The sequence below is a fragment of the Hypanus sabinus genome, chromosome 10 (assembly GCF_030144855.1).
Source record: "Hypanus sabinus isolate sHypSab1 chromosome 10, sHypSab1.hap1, whole genome shotgun sequence".
Classification (NCBI taxonomy): Eukaryota; Metazoa; Chordata; class Chondrichthyes; order Myliobatiformes; family Dasyatidae; genus Hypanus; species Hypanus sabinus.
In genome coordinates, this window is record NC_082715.1 from 80628202 (window position 1) to 80648821 (window position 20620).

Here is a 20620-nt window from a genome sequence, read left to right on the forward strand (position 1 = left end):
GGACATTACCGGAAGTTTCAATGTTTATTCCATCAGGTTGGAGGCTACCCAGAAGGAATATGAGGTGTTGCTCCTTCATCTGACTGTGACCTCAGTGTAGCAGCAGAGGAGTCCATGAGCCAATGTGCTGAAATGGGAATAGAATTAAAATGGGTGGCCACTGGGAAATCCGGCCTGTCGATGAAGCAGTCCCCCAGTCTGTGCCGGGTTTCACTGATGCAGAGGAGCCCACACCAGATGCAGTAGTCATCACAGGTGAAGTGTCTCCTCACCTGGAAGGCCTGTTTAGAGCCCTGAATGGTGGTGCGAGAGGAGATGAAGGGACAGGTGCAACACACCAATACTCACCACAAGAAGAATGTCTTCTTGCTGCTTAAAAAGCTTTCACGCCTTGCACAAATCTGTACGAGAGGATGGCCGGGGTAGGTTCAGGTCTGTCAGAAAATGATTCCCATCATTTGAAATTTCTGTACTCTTATTCTGTTTGCAGTGGCTTGGTTCACCTTTGATCCTAGTTCAGCCCATCCGGACATCCTTTTATCCAACGATAACCTAACCATCACATGTAACAGCTACGATGATCGGGTTGTGCTGGGATCTGTGGCGCTCTCCAAAGGGATCCACTACTGGGAGCTAACCGTAGATCGCTATGACAACCATCCAGACCCCGCTTTTGGTGTGGCAAGGATTCACTTACAAAAGGATATAATGTTGGGAAAGGATGATAAGGCATGGGCTATGTATGTTGACAACAATCGCAGTTGGTTTATGCACAACAATTCCCATACAAACAGGTAAATCAATAATTTAATGTTTGCCAGAAACCTTACCAAGTACAATGTTCACATGCAATAAATATAAAATTCAACTGCTGCAGTAATTTGTAAATCAAAACACTATTATTTGAAGAATGAAGGAACCATAAACGTGCAGAATTCATCTTTTTTGTTAAAGTTTTAGAATATTTTCATAATTGCATCACATTAGAAATAATAAATAATTATTGGAGTTAGGTTTATTATCATTAACTTATATCATAAAGTTTATTGTTTTATGGCAGCAGTACAGTGTAATATGTAAAATTACAATAATTTCCAAGTACAAGTAATGGAAAAGAGGAATAGTGAGATAATGTTCATGGTTTCATGGACCATTCAGAAATCTGGTGCCAAAGGGGAAGAATTGTGGATCCTCAGGCTCCAGTATTTCCTCTCCAATGGTGCTGGAGGGTGAGGGTTTTTAATGTGGCACTGCCACCTGAAGATGTCATCAATGGTAGGGAAGGTTGTGCCTGTGATGAGGGAGACGTGAACTTATAACCTTGTTGAGATGCTGTCCATTGGAACCTCCATACCAACTGGTGATGCAACCAGTCGGAGTATTCTCCGTGGTACTGCTGTGTGGTGACATACCCGATCACCTCTGGTTGGTGTCCCTTCTTCATTGCTTCATCAATATGGTGGGCACAGGACAGATTCTCTGAGATGTTGACGCCCAAGAACTTGAAGCTGCTCACCTTTTCCACCTCTGACCCCTTGATGAGGACTGATGTGTGTTCTCTCAACTTCCCCTTCCTGAACTCCACATTCAATTCCTTGGTCTTGCTGACATTGAGTGCAAGATTGTTCATTCAATCAGTCGAATTACCTTACTCCCATATGCCTCCTCATCGCCATCTGAGATTCTGTTAACTTCAACAAACTTATAGATGGCATTTCTACTGCTTGTTTAATTGTTTGTATAAATGAATCAAAGAAAGGTTGTGTAGATTTGCCTTAAACCAGGGTTTTGTGTTTCTGATTTCAGGACTGAAGGTGGGATTTGTAAAGGTACAACAATTGGTGTTCTGTTGGATCTAAACAAGCGCAACCTCGCATTTTACATCAACAACGTGCAGCAAGGCCCAGTTGCTTTTGAAGATTTGGAAGGCATCTTTGTTCCTGCTGTTAGCATTAATAGGAATGTCCAGGTACATGTGGGCCAGTGGTGGTAGAACCTCAGTGCGGTCCTTGCTGAAATGACCTTGAATAGACGATGAGATGTCAGCTTTGTTCATTTACCTCCAGCAATGAACATGGTTTTGTGTGAGCGCTATGGAATTGTGGCTGGAACGATGCAGTGGGTGCAGGTTCAATGAAAGTACTTTGGGGATTCCCTAAAACTGATGTTTAATATAAAGGAAGACCCTGGGAAGAGTCTAAGCAACCAAAGGGTTTGTAAGTGCAGAGTGTTCTATATTAATAATCGAACCATTCAATGGGGTTGTCACCGATGAACTGCTCCCTGAAAGCTTGCACTGGTTCCTCAATCACAATTATGCACAACTTGTGCTGACCATCTTGAAGTGTTGCAAGCAGTTTTAGGCCCCTTATCTAAGGGAAGATACACTGGCATTGGAGAGGGTTCAGAAGTGGTTCATAAGTAGGATTCCAGAAATGAAAGGGTTAATGAGGAGTGCTTGATGACTCTGGGCCTGTACTTGTTGGAGTTTAGAAGAATGAGAAGGAATCTCATTGAAACCTATTGAATATTGAAAAGCCTAGATTGAGTAATGTGGAGAAGACATTTCCAATAATGGGGAGTCTAGGCCAGAGGGCACAGCCTTGGAATAGGACATCCATTCAGAACAGAGATTAGGAGGAATTTCTTTAGCCAGAGGGTGGTGAGTCTGTGGAATTCATTGCCACAGATGGCTGTGGAGGCCAAGTCCTTGGGTATATTTAAAGTGGAGGATTATAGATTCTTGATCCATCAGGATGTCAAAGATTATGGGGAGAAGGCAGAAGAATAGGGTTGAGAGGGTAATAAATCAGCCATAATGGAATGGCAGAACAGACTCAATGGGCCAAATTGCCTAATTTTGCTCCTATGTCGTAAGGTCTTATGCACAAGGGGAACAGCATGGTCCCTGCCTCTGCACTGTCCTGAAATGTGAACAAAAAAACTACCATTTTATACAGAATTGATTATTTGGGTACAGATTCTGACCAATTGGTAACCTTGTGTGTGTTGAAAAATCTTATTTGCATGATTAGTCTCCAATATTAGGTTTCAATAGCTAATGGAATCTACACATTAAAGGGCAATAATATTTCAGAATTAGTAAAGAAACTGCCGGATAAGCGTCACTCTAGAATCCTTTGTTTGCATCCTTATCTTGTTTCTGGACAGCAGGGGACTGCAGCCAATTGGCATAGAAAGGGAAACAATAATCTTCAAAGACCTTTCTTACCTGAGCTGACTGCACACCATCCATAAACTATCTTTACCTGGACATTACCTTAACCCTCGTCTTTCTGCAGCTTCTACAGAGAAATGAATAAGTTTACATCTGGCTTTCTGCTCAATCCCACACACAATTACGTCGTCCCAGTCAGCCCGATTGTAGTTGAATGTGGGCTTCTACAAAGCCAGATGCTTCCCATCAGAATAATGATACGCTGTGTCAGAACAGGTAAAGCACCAAGACCAGAGCGGATAATACCAGGGGGCATAACTTTAAGGTGATTAGAGGGAGGATGTCAGAGGTAAGATTTTTACACAGAAAGTGCCAGGGATGGTGGCAGAGGCAGATTTATTAGAGATGTATAAGAAACTCTTAAGTCAGGCACATGATGAAAGAAAAATGGAGGGCTTTGTAGGAGGGAAGGGTTAGATTGATCTTAAACTAAGTTAAATGGTCAGCACAACCTAGGTATATTTACATGTATTAGGAATCTGCTCAACACGCATAAAATGCTGGAGGAACTCAGCAGAGAGCATCAATGGAAAAAAGTGCAGTCGACGTTTCAGGTCAAAACCCTTCGGCAGGAACCTGCTGTAGTGTGTTGGTCAGGGTGCAGTACGCAACAATAAACATTCAACAATTACAAAGCATTATATATAAAGAATAAAATTAATAAAGTTAGAGGTTAAAGGAAGGATTAGAATCAAATGTTGATAGATAAATAAATACCAACATGCATTTACAATATAGGAAGCATTATAAAAAGTGGTTTAAAGTGTCTCCAGTGCTGTGATGGGGGTAATAGACAGAAAGAGGCGGGGAGGAGCTAATTAGAATAGTTATAATGTTTTCTTGTTTAATGATTTAATGTATAATATTGAACCTTTTGTAAACAAGGTAAAGAGAAGATACAAATATCGTTAGAAGATAGGCTGACTGGCAGGAGGTGGAGTGGGAATAAGTGTGGCCTTTTCTGGTTGGCTGCCATTGATTAGTGATGTTCCACAGGGGTCAGTGTTGAGACCATTTTTTTCATGTTGTATGTCAACAATTTGGATGATGGAATTGATGGCTTTGTAGCCAAGTTTGTAGATGATAATTCCACTCCTATGCCTTATGGTGACATTCTGAGGACAAAAAGAGATTGCAGCAAGAAGAGGATTTATTCATTGAATTTGAGTAAAACCTGTATGGGTTCATTGGGTCGGCAAGTGTAATTCTGGTGGATGATCAGAGACACGTTGCCTCCCCCACCCCCCACCCCCATTTGCACTAAATCACTAGTTTTATGGCTTTCTGATGGGATGGTCTCTACCAAGATCACACCGGAGTTCAGTTAGATTTTAGCTGTTGTCACTGATTAAATGGACTCTGAAAACTTGCACTCATTCCTCTATCATAGTTTGTTTACTTGTAGACAAGGGAACAGCATGGCCCTGTCCTGTCCTGGTCTGAACTGAGAAATGCCATTTTTATACAGAATTGACTAGCAGTTACAGATATTAACCATTTGGTAATCTGTGTATGTTTGAATTCCTTATTTGTGAGAATAATCGCCATTCACAGTACAGGTGTCAATAGAAACCACAAGCTAACAACCAGTGGATGCTCTGATGCTAATAAAGTAGTTGTTCCTTAGTTGGTTTCTCTACCTTGAATCACTTCTCACAGCTCTGTAAGCAAAGTTACTCCCCACCCCTTACCCACCACTGCCCCCCACCCCTGGCTGTGCAAAAGCAAGCTATGCTCTTCAAAGACCTTTCTTGCCTGGGCAGGTGCACTATAGATGCAATCCATCCTTGCCTGGATATTGTTAACCTTTTCTTTGCTGCAAATTCCACAGAGGAAAATCATTGCATAATTTCTGATTCACTCCAACTCAACCTAAAGTGTGCCCCCAAAACTGTGTTTTTAAACTTTTAACATAGGAAAACATTTTGGATTTTGTTTGGGAATTTCTGGTGGAAAGTTTCAATAACAGGATAAGGAAAAGGAATGTGTGACCATTTGAGGGCGCTCATTACCACAGCATGAGTGGATGAAATAGCAGAAGTCTGTAATAAGGACAGACTAAAAATTAGAGTTAATTTGTTTAGGAGATCCATGTTGCACTTTAATTAAGAAATTATCCTGTGTTAAAGGAGGAAAATATTAGATTTGGGAAAAATTTGATTTACTTTAATCTGGACCATTCTGTAGGATCACTATCAGGAGGTGTTCCCGGTGAACACAATTCTCCAGTCATGAAAATACAAAATCTTTTGTTTCCCTTTGGTACTATGCAGAAAGATATAAGCAGCTCAACTGTGTATTAGGAAGACTAGGGATCTTCTCCTCCTTACTGTTCCTTTTGCATGTTTTACAGTTTACCTGAGCCTAAACTCTACATAAATGTATTCATTGTCAGCAACGTGAATCTCAGAATCTCTACGGAGGTTTCATGGGACTTTCATTGCCATTGTGGTATACACTAGCTTTTCCATAGACCATACAAACATAAGCCATTGGAGCAAAATTAGGCCATTCAGCCCATTGAGTCTGCTCCACCATTACACCATGGCTGATTTATTATCCCTCTCGACTGCATTCTCCTCTTAACCCTCACTAATCAAGAACCTATAAACCTCTGCTATAAATATACCCAATGATGGCCTGCACAGTAAATTCCTCAGGTTCACACTATCCAGCTAAAGAAATTTCTTCTCATCTCTGTGCCAAAGTGGTGTTCTTGTACAACGAGTCTGTGCCCTCTAGTCCTAGACTCTCCCACTGTAGGAAACATCTTCTCCACATCCACTCTATCAAGGCCTTTCAATATTTGTTAAGTTCCAATGAGAACCCCCGCTCTCCCCCCTCATTCTTGACTTTTCAAACAAACTGTTTTGCTGTTGAAATATTCCTTTGTAGTTTCATTCATATTCAAATCTTCTGTTTTGCTCAAGCTCTCAATCTTTCTTACTCACTCTTGCCTCACACCCTGCCCCTTGATCCCTTCTCCATCTTCTCAATCTCTCTTAACATGTATTAAGGGATAAATGTTGAACCTGCATTTCCTTCACTTTGTACTTATACTGGGTAGATCTGTCGGGATTCACAATTCTGTACCTGACAGCAATTTTCACACCAGCTCATAATAAAATGCTTCTCGTCAAGTTCAGATTTATTACCATTCTACCGTATACAGCCAAATGAAAGAATGTTCCTCCAGAGCAAGATGCACAGACCAGTACATATAACTCTCACACAACACATAAAGTAATGTTACCACAAATAAATTAACAAATAATTAAACGTATTCTAGAAGATTGACATTTAGGTGCGACAAAAGTTGCAGATGATTATCTTAGACATTTTTGTTATGATCACAAGACCCTGTTGGACATTGGTACTGTGGAGTACTGCAGGTTTGGTTCACTGGTTCACTGGCGAGACTGACAGCAGACAAGCTGCATTGCCTCAGATGTGGCTAGGACTAGTCTTCTTGTTGTAGCCTCCCAGAAGAGGAGATGCCAAGGTGGTGTGGGAGTGAGCAGAGGCCTCTGTGGACTCACTGGTGGCCATGCTGGGTTGGGGGGGGTGGGGGTGACCCATCCTGTCGGTGTGCTGTCCTCTGGTGTTCGCTCAGTGCTGCCCTCCAGTGCTCACTCAGTGGAAGAACAAGCTGGGTCAGGACAACATCCCATGCATCATCATTCTACAGGCCATGCAATGCCATTCAGGGACGTGCTATATATATATATATAGTGTCTGTTTTCTGTTATAACCATATGTGCTGTGTGCCATCAGCATGTGTTTTGCACCTTGGGCCTGGACGAAAGCTGTTTCATTTAGCTATATTCATATATGGTTGGCTAGTGATTAAACTTGAATTTGAATTTAGCATTAGGTACATTTACGACACAAGTTAAAAAGTAAACAATATAATGCTACTGGCGCCTCATACATGATGAGACCTGGATGGTGGCAAGGAGTTCAGTAGTCCCATGGTCTGGGGGATAAAGCTGTTTCCCATCCTAGCAGTCCTCCTTCTAATGCTCTGATACCTCCTGCTTGATGGTAGGGGTGTCAAAGAAATTGTGGGATTTCTGTACATAAAGTGATGAACATTGTCATTTGTTCCTACTGCTGTTAAATTTTGTGTTTTTCTGTCAATAGGTGACCCTTCATACAGGACTGGAAGTTCCAAATCATATCAAGCAAGTCAAATCTTCACTATCCTACAGCCCCAAAAGCAAGACCAAGTACTGACACTTCAGTAACCAGCAAAATGACAGTCGATTCAGGTATAAAAAGTTTCAAAGTTCCCAATACCAAACGCAAAAAATAGACTAAAATCCCTTTAAAGTTCTTAGCTCCTGAAGTTCTCATTAAATCTTAGTTGCACATCACTGCTATGATTTAAAACTCAAGAACTACTGGCAAACAAATAGCATTCAGATCAGTTTACACTAGTAATAAGCTTTAATTACACATATACCAACCCGTTGTGTCAGAGAGCATGGATAACTGAAATCTCCACTCACACTGCTAGCAGGCTTGCACCAAGCAGTCTGTTATTATTTTCTTTAAAGAAATGTACAATACATCAGATTATGGAATGATAAAAAATTCTTCTCCAGTGAAAGATGAAAACAATTCTGACATGTTGGATTTGTTTTCCTACAAGAGATCATAATCTCTTTAGGTCAACAGGAAACATTTGAATGGGGACATTCATATAAACCAAGATAGAATCTTTTAGCACAGTCATTCCCAACATTTGGTAAAGATCAACTGATTAAATTAGGAGTATTAAGCTGGGAGACAGACATGACACTGTAGCTTTTAAATAAATTAGTAACAAAGTGAAGAGGATACTTTACTTCAGCAAATCCAGTCATTTTTTAAAGTTGAAGTGCCCTGGCACACAGATGGGTGTGATGAAGAAAGCAATTCACTAGCTTGCTTGAGCAGCCAGTATGTTTGCTACTTGCTTGGTGCTTCTGTGGTCCCAGTTTTGGTCAATGCTAGGAATGTGCCCAGATTTCTGGATAGCAAGTAAATGCAGGTCTAGTGGTGTGAAAGTATCTTGGCTTCCCTCCACTGCTTTCTGTTTCTCCTAGTTAAGACATTTGATATATTTGATTTGATATGAAGTATGGAAAAACAAGATAAAGAGAACAGGGTTTTATCTAGCAGACGAGGAAACCACTGGACTAGATAGAAAGGAGTAAGCTGCCTAAGGACAGTATTATTAGGAGGATTGCTTTACTTTCTCCAGTAGTTTGACCCATCGAGCAAACTTGATGCCACTGTTGAGATGCCTGCTAAAGCATCAGCCCTTAGCATCAAGCATGGGTAAAGAGGTTAACTAGTATTTGGGGGGATGTATTTGGGTTTGTTAATATAAAATATGGGAAGTTATTTTTAAAGGTATATAGGACTTAAAATCAAATTTCACTAGAGCAGGTATTGATAATTTTCCCAAGTACTGCCTTTAAATAATATTCTCTTTGATAGGAAGAAAATATTTAAGCAAAAAAGATTCCATGTGAATTGCCAGAATTACTGTCTCTGGTAATTAGCCTGCACTTTTGCAATGTAAACTGTAAAATTGCTGTTCCAGCGTTCACAAGGACAAATATAAAACTGGTTACTAAAATAGCTTTAAGCCAGCCTCTACATGACATTGGTTCATTTTTCTGATTGCTGAGGTGCCATCATCAACTTTGCCTTTGAAATTGCCGTCTACATACATCCTCAGCGATGGGAGACACCCGTGATTCTGTTCCTTTGATAAAATCCCAGACATGGTTGAGATTCTCCAAGGAGCCAGTTCAACTCGTGCTCCTGTGCACCATCTTGTGGCTGACTGGAGAACTACACTTCCAGATGCCCTGTCCAACCTTGGGTGGGCCAAAGGATCACTGTAAAATTAGAAATGCACACTGAAGTTCTTCAGAACCAGAATCATTGCATTTGTTTCCATTTACTTTGCTGTATCAACCATGAAGTATGAGAAGATAGTTTACGGGAAACTATGTGGAAAGAAGAGGTACAGATATAAGCTAAATATTGAAAAGTTTGTATAAATATAATAGAGGTGTTTTGTGATTGTTACTGCAAGTGTCTGTTTTGCTAATGTTTGTCAGTTTGTATAGTTTCCAAGGTAAAGTGCTGTTAGTGGCAGACACCAGGAATGTTTAAAATATTGCAGATGAATGTTGCTTTGCATGGACAGTTGAACAGAATTTGCTGATGTTGTGGATACTATTTACCTGATTATGCACATTGGTGACACTACTTAATTTGATGATGTGCAAAATTTTGATAAGGTTTTAGATAGAATTACTTTAACTATAAAATTTTTAAAACTCTTAACATTGACCTAGGTGATCAAACCTTTGTTTAAGTAATGAAGGCACAAGATTCTGCAGATTAACTTACAAAATGCTGAAGGGACTCAGCAGGTCAGGCAGCATTTATGGAAATGAATAAACAATCGATGTTTCGGGCTGAGACCCTTCATCAGAACCATTCTGCAGATACTGGAATCTGGAACAAACGGACAGGGCTTGCTGAGTTCCTCCAGCAGTTTGTTCTATTTGCTGTTCAATAATGATATTGGTGATACCAGCCAATCATGAAACAGGCACCGCTGACTGTTATTTTCAGAATGGGTCTGCATATTTGAGGTCCAAGAGATTGGATCTCAGCAGGTGATCTACTAAATTTTGGGAGGTGGTCAGGAGCAATTCTGACAGAAGATCTTACACAAAAGTTGAAGCAGGAGATTGAAATAAACCTAAGAATATTCTATCCTGTGTCTAATTTCCAACTGGAAAGGTTCCTTCCCACCCAAAGGGTTTGCACGTCCTTACTCTGTTAATTGGTGCATTTAAAACCTGCAAGCTTACCTATGTGGGAGAAGTGAACCCTCGGCACAGCAGCTAGTGGGTTCAACTGAAATTAAATTTGTGTACTCTTTGAGCCCTCTAACTGACATTAGCATTTTAATGATCCAATTTTGTGAAACCTATTTCTGGATGATTGTGCTAACTGGTGAAATCAAGCTGCAAAAATTTTTTAGACTTGAGTTGATTCTCTACTTCTGAGCAGGCTTGCTGGTTATAGAGAGATACAGCATGGAAATAGGCTATTTGCCCCAACAAGTATATGAAAACCATCAAGCACCCAATTGGACATTAATCCTACCCAAGCCCAATTTATTCTCACCACTCAACCCTGTACATATTCTACCACGATTAGGTGCCATTTACTAACCTAGCGACCTGTACGTTTGGGATGTGGGAAGACAAGGGAGCACCCAGAGGAAACTCCTATAGTCACAGACCACACAAATTCCAGCCAGACACCACTGGAGATCAGCAATGAAGCCAGGTCACTGGAGCTATGTGAGACAACAACTCTACTAACTGTGCCACTGTCATTTCAAACAACCTTGTGCACTTGGCAAAATTTAGATGAGGAGAAATGAGAAGAACAAAATTTTAATTGCACCTAAATTTTCACTGTCAAAACACTGCACCTTGTAAATCATGTTATGAGTAATCCTTTGTTAAACGCTTAACTACACTCTCAGTGGCCACTTCATTAGGTACAGGAGTGTAACCCCATGTGGTCGTCTGCCGCTGTAGCCCATCCACTTCAAGGTTTGATGTTTTGTGCGTTTAGAGAAGCCCTACTGCACACCACTGATGTAACTTCAAAAGCCTTCTATTCCTCTGAACATCCTGGGACCCCTCTGTTTATCACATATTTCCCTGCCTCATTTGCTCTTCCCAAAGAATTACCTCATACACTCAGTGTAATAGGTACAAGAGGTACCTAACAAAGTGGCCACTGCGTGCATGTCTGTGCACTTCTGCTGCTGTAGCTCAGTACTTCAAGGTTTGACATGCAGTGCATTCGCAGATGCTCTTCTGTACACCACTGTTGTAATGCATGGTTGTTTGAGTTACTGCTGCCTTTCTGACCTGTCCAGGAGAACAACAATTCTGAGATACTCAAACCACCCCATCTGGCACCAACAATCATTCCATGGTCAAAGTCACTTAGATCACATTTCATCCCCATTCTGATGTTTGGTCTGAACATCAGCTGAACCTCTTGACCATGTCTGCATGCTTTTGTGCATTGAATTGTTGCCACATGATTGACTGATTAGATATTTGCAGGTGTACCTAATAAAGAGGCCACTGAGTGTATATTCCCTGTTTATTGGAAGTTCTGTGTACATTAATGAAGAGGAGTAAAACCAGTTAATTAGTGCATTCTTTACATTTCTGAAGTAATTGCTTATGAATTCAATCCTAATGTCAGCAGTAAAATAGGTAATCTGGGCTCACACTCCAGGTCAACATTATTGGAGATACTGTACACAGGACAATGTTAAATCCAGGTTAGGGAGGTGACTTGTTCAATAATTCCATTTAAACCAACATTGCTTAAAATAAAACAAATGCTTGGTGATTTCCCATGTGACAGACAACATCTGCCTTTTTTATTTATCTTCTCCTTTCCCACCATCCAGCCACCCAAATGCTCTTATATGACGAACCAGCAATTAATTTGCATTTGATGCATTGCATTGGTGTATTTTGCGTCAGTGTTCACAGTGGACAACACTAACAAAATACCAGAACTGTGAGGTAGACATTGGGGCAGACATTACCAAGGAGAAGGTGCTTGGGAAGATGAAAAGTCCAAAGGTAGATCAGTCATTAGATTCTGGAATGGTTCTGGGGGACTGGAACATCACAAATGTCATTCCACTCTTTATGAAGGGAGGGAGACAGAGAGAGGGAATTATAGGCCAGTTAGCCAGACTTTAGAGTTGGGAAGATGTTGGAGTCCATTATTAAGGACGAGGCTTCAGGGCACTTGGGGGCACATGATACAATAAGCCAAAGTCAGCATGGTTTTCTAAAGGGGAAATCATGCCTGACAGATCTGTTGGAATTCTTTGAATAAATAAGAGGCAGAATAGACAAAGGAGATCTAGTGGATGTTGTTTATTTGGTCTTTCAGAAGGCATTTGACAAGGTGCCACACATGAGTCTGTAAAACAAGATTAGTGCCCATGGTATTACAGCAAAGATGCTGGCATGGATAGAGCATTGGCTGATTGGCAGGAGGCAAAGAGTGGGAATAAAGGGGGCTTTTCTTGTTGGCTGGCAGGTACTACTGGTGTACCACAGGGGTCTGTGTTGGGATCTTTTTATGTTATGTCAATGATTTACATGAAGGATTTGATGGCTTTTTGACCGAGTTTGAGGACGCTTCGAAGGGGTGGTTAGCGCTGAGGAAGCAGGCTGTCTGCAGAAGGACTTAAACAGATCAGGAATTGGGCAAAGAAGTGTCAGGTGGAATACCATGTAGGGAACTGCATGGTCATGCACTTTGGCAGAAGTAAAATGGGTGGGGAGAAAATTCAAAAACCAAAGGTGCAAAGGGACTTGCAAGTCCTTGTGCAGGATTTCCTGAAGGTTAACTTGCTGGTTGAGTTGATGGCAAGGAAGGCAATGCAATGTTAGCTTTCACTTTGAGGATTAGAACAGAAAAGAAGGATGTGATGCTGAGGCTTTATAAGGCAGTGGTCAGACTGCACTTGGAGTATTGTGAACAGTTTTGAACTCCTAAGAAAGGATGAGCTGGCATTGGAGAGAGTCCAGAGGAGATTCACTAGAACGAACCCAGGAATGAAAGGGTTAACTTTTGAGGAGTGTTTGATGGCTCTGGACCTGTACTCACTGGAGTTTAGAAGAATGAAGGGGGGTGGGGGATATCATTGAAACCCATCAAATATTGAAAGACCTAGATAGAGTGGATGTGGAGAGGATGGTTCCTATATTCTAGGAACAGAGGGCATAGTCTCAAAGTTGAGGGACAGTACAGAGATGAGGAATAATTTAATTAAGCAGAGGGAGATAAATCTGTGCAATTCATTGCCACAGACAGCTGTGTAGCCCAAATCACTGGGTATATTTAAGCTGGAGGTTGATAGATTCTTGATTTTCGAGGGGGTCAAAGATTATGGGGAGAAGGTAGGAGAATGGGGTACAGAGGGATAATATGATTGAATGGTGGAGTAGACACGATTTGCCAAATGGTCTAATTCTGTCCCTGTACCTTATGGTTTTATGGTCTCATGCCAAGGTTCACCATAAAGAGGTTTATTAGGATCATTGTATGGATCAGAAACTGAATCTTTTTCATTATAAAAAGCTAAGAGGAGATTTAAGAGAGGAGTTTTAAACTAAGTTTTGGTATAGGGTCAATCTATTTCTGAAAAAGGTAGCTAAAGGAAAAATTACCTAGGATTATTTGCAGAACAAAGGGATATATTAGGAGATGCTCATTTATGGGGAGAGTAGTTAAAATGTACAAAGTTCAATGAAAATGATGGACACAGAACACTTAAAGCTTTTAAAATTGATATGCAATTATCAATATGATCACTCAAAAATAGACACAGAATACTTACAAGCTTTTAACGGATAATCATTATCAATATGATTGAGGGCTGCCACAGGAATGAATGCTGACACGCCCTGATTCTATAGTTTCGGAAGAACGTGGTTTACTACAAAGAACTGAAGTAGTCCATAAGCTTTTGATACCACATCAAGGACTGCATTAATCTCAGAAGATGTTGAGTGAATAAAGTCCTCTGAGGTTGCCTGATGCAAACTCCATCAGATAAGCTATTAAAGTCCTCCCTCTCCCACCTCCTCTTATTTTTGTTTAGGGAGAAAATGTGTTTGTGATGCTGTTAAACTGCTTTCTAATTGGGGCTACGTATTGGTTGCATTAGTATCAAAATGGTTTGCAATGATAGTGTACCTCAGAAGAAACCCATCCTCCTAAGATCAACAAGTATATGACACGCTAGAATGCAGGGTAATGCTAAAGTTGCAAAATTTTTAAACCTCATTCTTCACAGTGCCAGTCCTGTAAACTTTTTTCCTAAATACAAAATCCTTAAAGCTGTTTAACTCCTTAATGACAAGTAACAAGGTTCAATCTCGTTCTCAAAACGGGTAGTGTTGGCAAGTTTTAATGTCTTAAGCTGATTTTATACAAAACCTCTTTTGAATGCATTGTTCTAAATTATTATTAGTGGACCACTTAATACATTTAGAAATTTGTAAGCAGTATTGGATAAGGCACAGTATACCACAGGACAGATGTTATTTGCCAGCTAAACCACTGCCACCCATCGGAATGGTGACCAGTATATACTTCTGTAGGCAAATTTGCTGTATAGCACTGTTTGCTAGAGGGAATTACTAAATATAAATTATGAAGATTGTAATGTAAAGGATTTTATATAAACATTACAGTCTAAGGCAATGAGCCAAGAGTAAACAGATCTGCAATCTTCATTTCTTAAGAATTTTTTGTTTGAGTTAACCTATTTCAGGGTATGACTCGTATATCTATAAAATAATAATTTAATAATATAATGCACTGACATTGGAGTAAAAAAATTGTAACTGTGAATACTGTTTAATGTAAAATGCATCTCATTTGTGTGTTAGATAACTTTTTGATTCCTTACAATATGAACTTTGCATTCTGTAAAGTGTTAAATTTTATAGAGAACATATTTATTATATATATATATATATTTAGCCAATCATTTTAACTGATCAAAAGTATTACAGAATATTGTTTGGTTACATATATTTTTTTTGTTAACACTTAATAATTATTAAATGGCATTCTATGTTTGCAGCATTTTAATAGCACGGTATCTGTTTGTCCGCTGACCTATCACTACCAGGCTTCAGGTGTGATAAAAATTCTAATAATTTTTCCCTTGTTATTATTGACATCGAGCACAGGAGAACCTGCCTCAACCACAACTTTTAAAGCTAGAAGATACATTATTCATTTTGTATTTAGAAGTATTGATGACAGGTTCTTCAGTGTTGGCGCATTCTGGAAATCCCCACACAGAAGACCCCCAGCAGTTTATTTTAGCTGAAGCTCTGAGCATGTGAAAGATGGGTTCAAACCTTTTGAGGAAAACCTACTTTCCTCAGTGAAGTAAGTTAGGCAGAATATAAAAGGAAATGGCAGTTTTTGGTTATTAATTAACACTGACCTTGAGTTAGTAAAATCTGCTTGGTCCCAGTTATTATTTATTGGCCATAAGACATAGGAGCAGAATTAAGTCATTCGGCCCATTGATTCTGCTCTCCATTCCTTGATTTATTCTCTCTCTCAACCCCAAGCTTGCATCAAAAGTTTGATATTTTTTGGTGTTGGTAATGATGTGACTGTTCAAGGACACAACTGTTACTTACATCTAAGCCTAAAGCTTGATTTTGCTCATAAAGTGGGATTAGTAAAACATAAGATCAAACCTACCAGCATGAACTCTTTGCCTCAACTTCACTGTGAATATGCTATTTCATTGGTCTGTAAATCAGACACATAAAATTGATCAGTAAATTGGACACATAATCATTATTTCTAGACAGAAAATGTGGCTTTTTATTCTTTCAAATTGTAATTCAGTTTTAAAAAAATAAGTGGCTTTGTACATCTTTAAATTTAAAGACTATGTTTTAGAATCCAGACAGTTAACACTGCAGAATTACTTGCTCTCATTGAGAGCAGAAATCTTTGCCTGAATAACGTGCAAGAAAGCTGGATAGCTTATGGATCATTCCTCCCCACATGCAACTGTTTAAAACTTTAAAGAGCACAATGCTTTTTATATTGAAAGTGCAATTTAGTACTGTGCAGTTTGTACTTAACCAGCATTGACTTGGAGATGGTCCTGGCCTCTCTAAGATGAATGAATTCTGTCCAGTTAGGGTTCCAGTGTACTTTTTAAAAACTCTTAAATGTTAATTCAGTCATAAGTGATTTAAGCGGCTGGTCCGCCCAGTCTTCTTGTTGTAACTGGTGGGTATTTCATTAACACTAAACTTTTTTATGTACACTGGAGCGTTTGGTACTTTTTTGTGTTTTATACAATTCTGTGACTCTGTCTACTCAGTGCTCTCAAACCAGGTATTGCATAAACAGTGAATATTTGTCCTGTAATTGGTGTATGTTCATAAATTGTGATGTGCCAAAAATGTATGTTGTAGTTGGTTAATTAAATAAATCTGGCTATTACAGTTTATACTGGCTTGAGTTTCAATATATTATTTCTTCGATCATACGCTAAATTTGCTGGTTTATGGAAAGAAAACATTTCTCTCAATGCATTGTGTGAGGAATTGGAAAAGTCTAGAATCAGAAAGGCCTTTCTCAAAAAGAACTAATAACTCACAGTTGGTCAGGATGTCACACAGTAGCTTGTCCACCACTCCCAGATGTTCAGATTTTTTAGGTAAGCTGTTGAATCTTACTTCCAAAACTCTGAGCCTTATTCTAGTTGATAGAAGGTTAAATAGCCCTCAGGCTACACCAGTGCTTGGATAACCATGCAGGAATAGAAAAGGATATGTTTTGTGTAGAATCAATACCATTTGCCAGAGTTTGTGCTGAGATTTCTCTGCTTTATATATCTCAGAATTTAGTTAAATCTCTACTCTACTGCAGTATGCAAGGCTGCTTTTTTCAGAGCATCTCAGAATTAAAAGCTCCTCTCTTGGGCTGAGAACTGGAGTCATATGCACACAAGCATGCCCTTTGACCACTGTGTCCACCACCAACCACTGACCCTATTTATCATGCTTGGCCTGTAGACTTGCATGCACTTGTCCAAATGTTAAACTACTCCTGCCTTAATTTAAATCTTTGTCCTTTGCTTTGGTAAGTATTCTCATACTACCTACCCTATCTATTGTTCCTCATGACCTGTAGGTTTCTGTCAGGTTCCCCTCACCCCCAGCCTCACCCACTCCAAGTAAACAAACCCAGCCTTTTCTGCCTTCCTTCACCATTCACAAGCTCCATCCCAGCCAACATCCTTGTGAATTCCTTCCACACACTCTCCACTGCAAATGAACTTTTCTCTCAGCCTGAACATAAAGTTTCCTTTGTCCCACCCTCCCCATTCAATGGATCGTTCTCCATAATTATTTATTTAGTGATACAGCGCAAAACAGACTCTTTCAACCAAACGAGCCATACCTCCCAGCAACCCACCTATTTAACACTAGCCTGATCACAGGGGGTTTGCAATGACCCATTAGCCTACTAACTGGTATGCCTTTTCTGGACTGTGGGAGGAATCTGGAGCACCTGGGAGAACTCATGTAGTTCACAGGGAAGATGTTCAAACACCTTACAGACGGCGCCAGAATTGAACTCCGATGCCCTGATCACATCACTCTAACTGCTAATTTGTATCACTTCCAATGGGATTCCGCGGGCGATACATTTACCTCGCCCCTCAGCATTTCATTCTTCCCACTCCAGGCCCTGGCTGCCTCCCTCATCCCTCCACAATAAAATGTTTCTGTCATAGCTTGTCATCTTTTTCACATTTGTGCTTGTCAGTCTTTTGTCTATAAACGTATAGTTTTTCATAAAATTCTATTGTAGAACATGGAACTAAAACACAGGGCAAGGGAAGAAGGTTAATGAGTGGAGTGGCGTTACTGAGGTAGCATCTCAGCTGTAGACAGGGAGAATGTCACTGAGGGTTTGTCTATTGAGTCAGTGTGGGTGGAAGTCATAAACAGGAAGGGATAAATCACTCTGGGGAGTATTCAGCAATAGATTAGATTTAACTTTATTGTCAAATGAAGTGCAGTTAGCGTCTAATCAGAAATGCAAAGAATAGTGTTATTTACAAAATAACTGAGTAAAAAGTAGGGGCTACAGCCCACAAATATAAAAGAACTGAGACAGTATAATATGGGTGCAGTACTGCTTAGCGCTGTAATGTGAGGTTCAGCAGGGTCACAACCTCAGGGAAGAAGCTCTTCCTGTGCCTTCTGGTGTGGGGGTGGGGGCTCCTGGGGTGCCTACCAGACAGGAGGAGAGTAAAAAGTCAATGGTTACGGTGAGATGTATCCTTGATAATGCTTCTCACCCTGCCCAGGCAGCATTTATGGTAGATGTTCTCAATGATGGGCAATTGGGTGCCGATAATCCGCTGGACAGTTTTCACCACACGCTGGAGTGCTTTTGCGGTCTGATATGGGACAATTGCCATACCACACTCAGATGCAGTTGGTGAGTTTGCTCCCAATGGTACAGCGATAAAAGTCCGTCAATGTCCTGGGACAGAGGTGAGCTTTCTTGATGCTCCGTAGGAAATGTAGCCGCTATTGTGCCTTTTTGATCAGGATGGAGGAGTTCGGAACCAGGTGAGATCCTTGGAAATGTGGACACCAAAGAAATTGAAGCTTCAGCTTCACTGCAGATCCATTGATGTAGATGGGGCGCAAGTGTGGCTCCTAGCATGCCTAAAGTCCACAATGATCTCCTTGGTCTTCTGAGCATGAGGGGCCAGGTTGTTGTCAGGACACCACATGGCCAAGTGCTGGAATAGCAACAGAAACACCGAAGAACCGAAGGTTTCAGCACGAAATATCAACTGTACAGAGATGCTGACTGGCCTGCTGAGTTCCTCCAGCATTTTGTGTGTTACAAGCAACACTAAGGAACAGACGGTGAGGCAGGTTTTAAAAAATAACACTGTGACTTCAACTTCCCTAATAGTGATTGGTACCAACTTAAGACAAAAGAGTTAAATGAGGTGGAATTTGTTAGGTATGTCTAGGAAGGATTCCTGACACAATATTTCTTTACAAATTATTTCTTATTTTGCTATGTCTGCTAGAGAATGAATCTCGATAGTATATGGTAACACATATGTACTTTGATAATAAACTTTGAAATGTGAACTTTCTCACTTTCCAGTGTGGGTGAAGGGTCCTTGACTTAAAGATACTTTTTTCTCCCCCCCATCCCCAGCTGCTTGATCTGCTGATGTTTTATGTTTCTATTATGATCTACTGCTATTTTCTCCCCAAACCAGAACTTTCATCTTAACAACCACACTGTCAATTTGGCATCATTGGCAAACTTCTTAACTGTGGTCTGTATCTTTAAGTCCAATCTATACATTCCACAAGAGTCATGAGGACTAGTCACAGTTCTGTGGAACTCCAATGCATACAACCTCCTGCCAATTACTATTACCATTGCTTTCTCCCATTGAGCTTGTTTATTCCAATTTTCCATAATCCCTTAAATATTTACTTTCTTAATCACATTGGACTTGACAAGCTCTTTGCTAAAATCGATGTAGAAAATGACTCTTCTCAGGCTTCCAGCCAGGTACAGTCTCCATAACATTCTTTGTTACTTCCTCAAAAAGTTCAGTTGCGTAAACCAAATCTGCTATCCCTTAATAAATTCATGCCAGTTATCCTCCAATTAACCCTTCTAAATGTTAGGGATGGACAATAAATGCTGGCTTAGCTGGCAACACCTACATCTTGTTAATTAGTAATTTAAAAAAAACCACTGGCTGGCCTATAATTACTGAGTTTATGACTTGCTCTGTTTTTAACAACACTACATCAGAAAGCTTCTCGTCCTCCAGATTCACAAAGAGCATTATTATAGTTAGGGCACATGCAAATTCCTCTCTTGCCTTTTAAAAGTCAGGCATAAATTTTTATCTTGGGATACATCCAGAGATGCTAGGTCCATTGTCTTCGTTTATCATTTGCAAAATTTCACATTCTTTTGCTTCTGTGGCAACAATGAGCTCATTAATCAATTTTCAAAGTAAGGAACATTAATAGAAACCTAGTTTGAAATTAAAATATAAATTAATACATCTCTTCTGAGCCTTAATATTTCAATTCTCTTTTGCTCTTCCAAAACATCATATCCTCATTCACCCACCTGTTTTGATTACTAATTGATTCGACACACCAATGTGAGCCGAAGGGCCTATTCTATGTTCCTAATTCGAAGCATTCATAACTTTGCACACCATTGTCCCCAACACTTTGGTTTGTGAACCTTTTTGAAAATGTCACCTCTGATCATTCAATACTTCTTCACTACTGGGCTCTGGATTTCAATCTAGCTTTTACATTCAAGTGGCTGTGTGGGTCTTGAAGTCCATGCATCACCACTGAACCATGGCAGGAAATTACATAAAGTGTACAGCACAGTACAGGCCCTTCAACCCACAATGTCGTGCTTACCTTTTAATCTACTCCAAGATCAATCTCACCCATCCCTCCTACATAGCCCACTGCTTTTCTTTCATCCACAGGCCGAAGAATCTCTTAAAATGTCTATCAGTCACTACCACCCCCCCACCACTCTCCATGTAAAAAGACATCTACCTCTGTCATCTGCTCCCTTTAACTTTCTTCTAATCACATTAAAGTTATACCCCCCACATTTATCCATTTCCACCCTGTGGCCAAGGCTTTGGCTGTCCTATCCCTT

The 20620-nt window shown here is 40.1% G+C and overlaps 1 protein-coding gene across 1 annotated transcript in view; it reads left to right on the forward strand.

Moving 5' to 3' along the window:
* LOC132400305 (E3 ubiquitin-protein ligase TRIM9) overlaps positions 1 to 7474 on the forward strand; it is a 42572-nt gene extending 35098 nt beyond the window's left edge. Inside the window, exons 8-10 of the mRNA XM_059981269.1 lie at positions 491 to 794; positions 1807 to 1969; positions 7382 to 7474. Coding sequence (XP_059837252.1) covers positions 491 to 794; positions 1807 to 1969; positions 7382 to 7474 — 560 coding nt within the window. The remainder of the gene's footprint in view (positions 1 to 490; positions 795 to 1806; positions 1970 to 7381) is intronic.
* The last annotated feature ends 13146 nt before the right edge of the window (positions 7475 to 20620 follow it).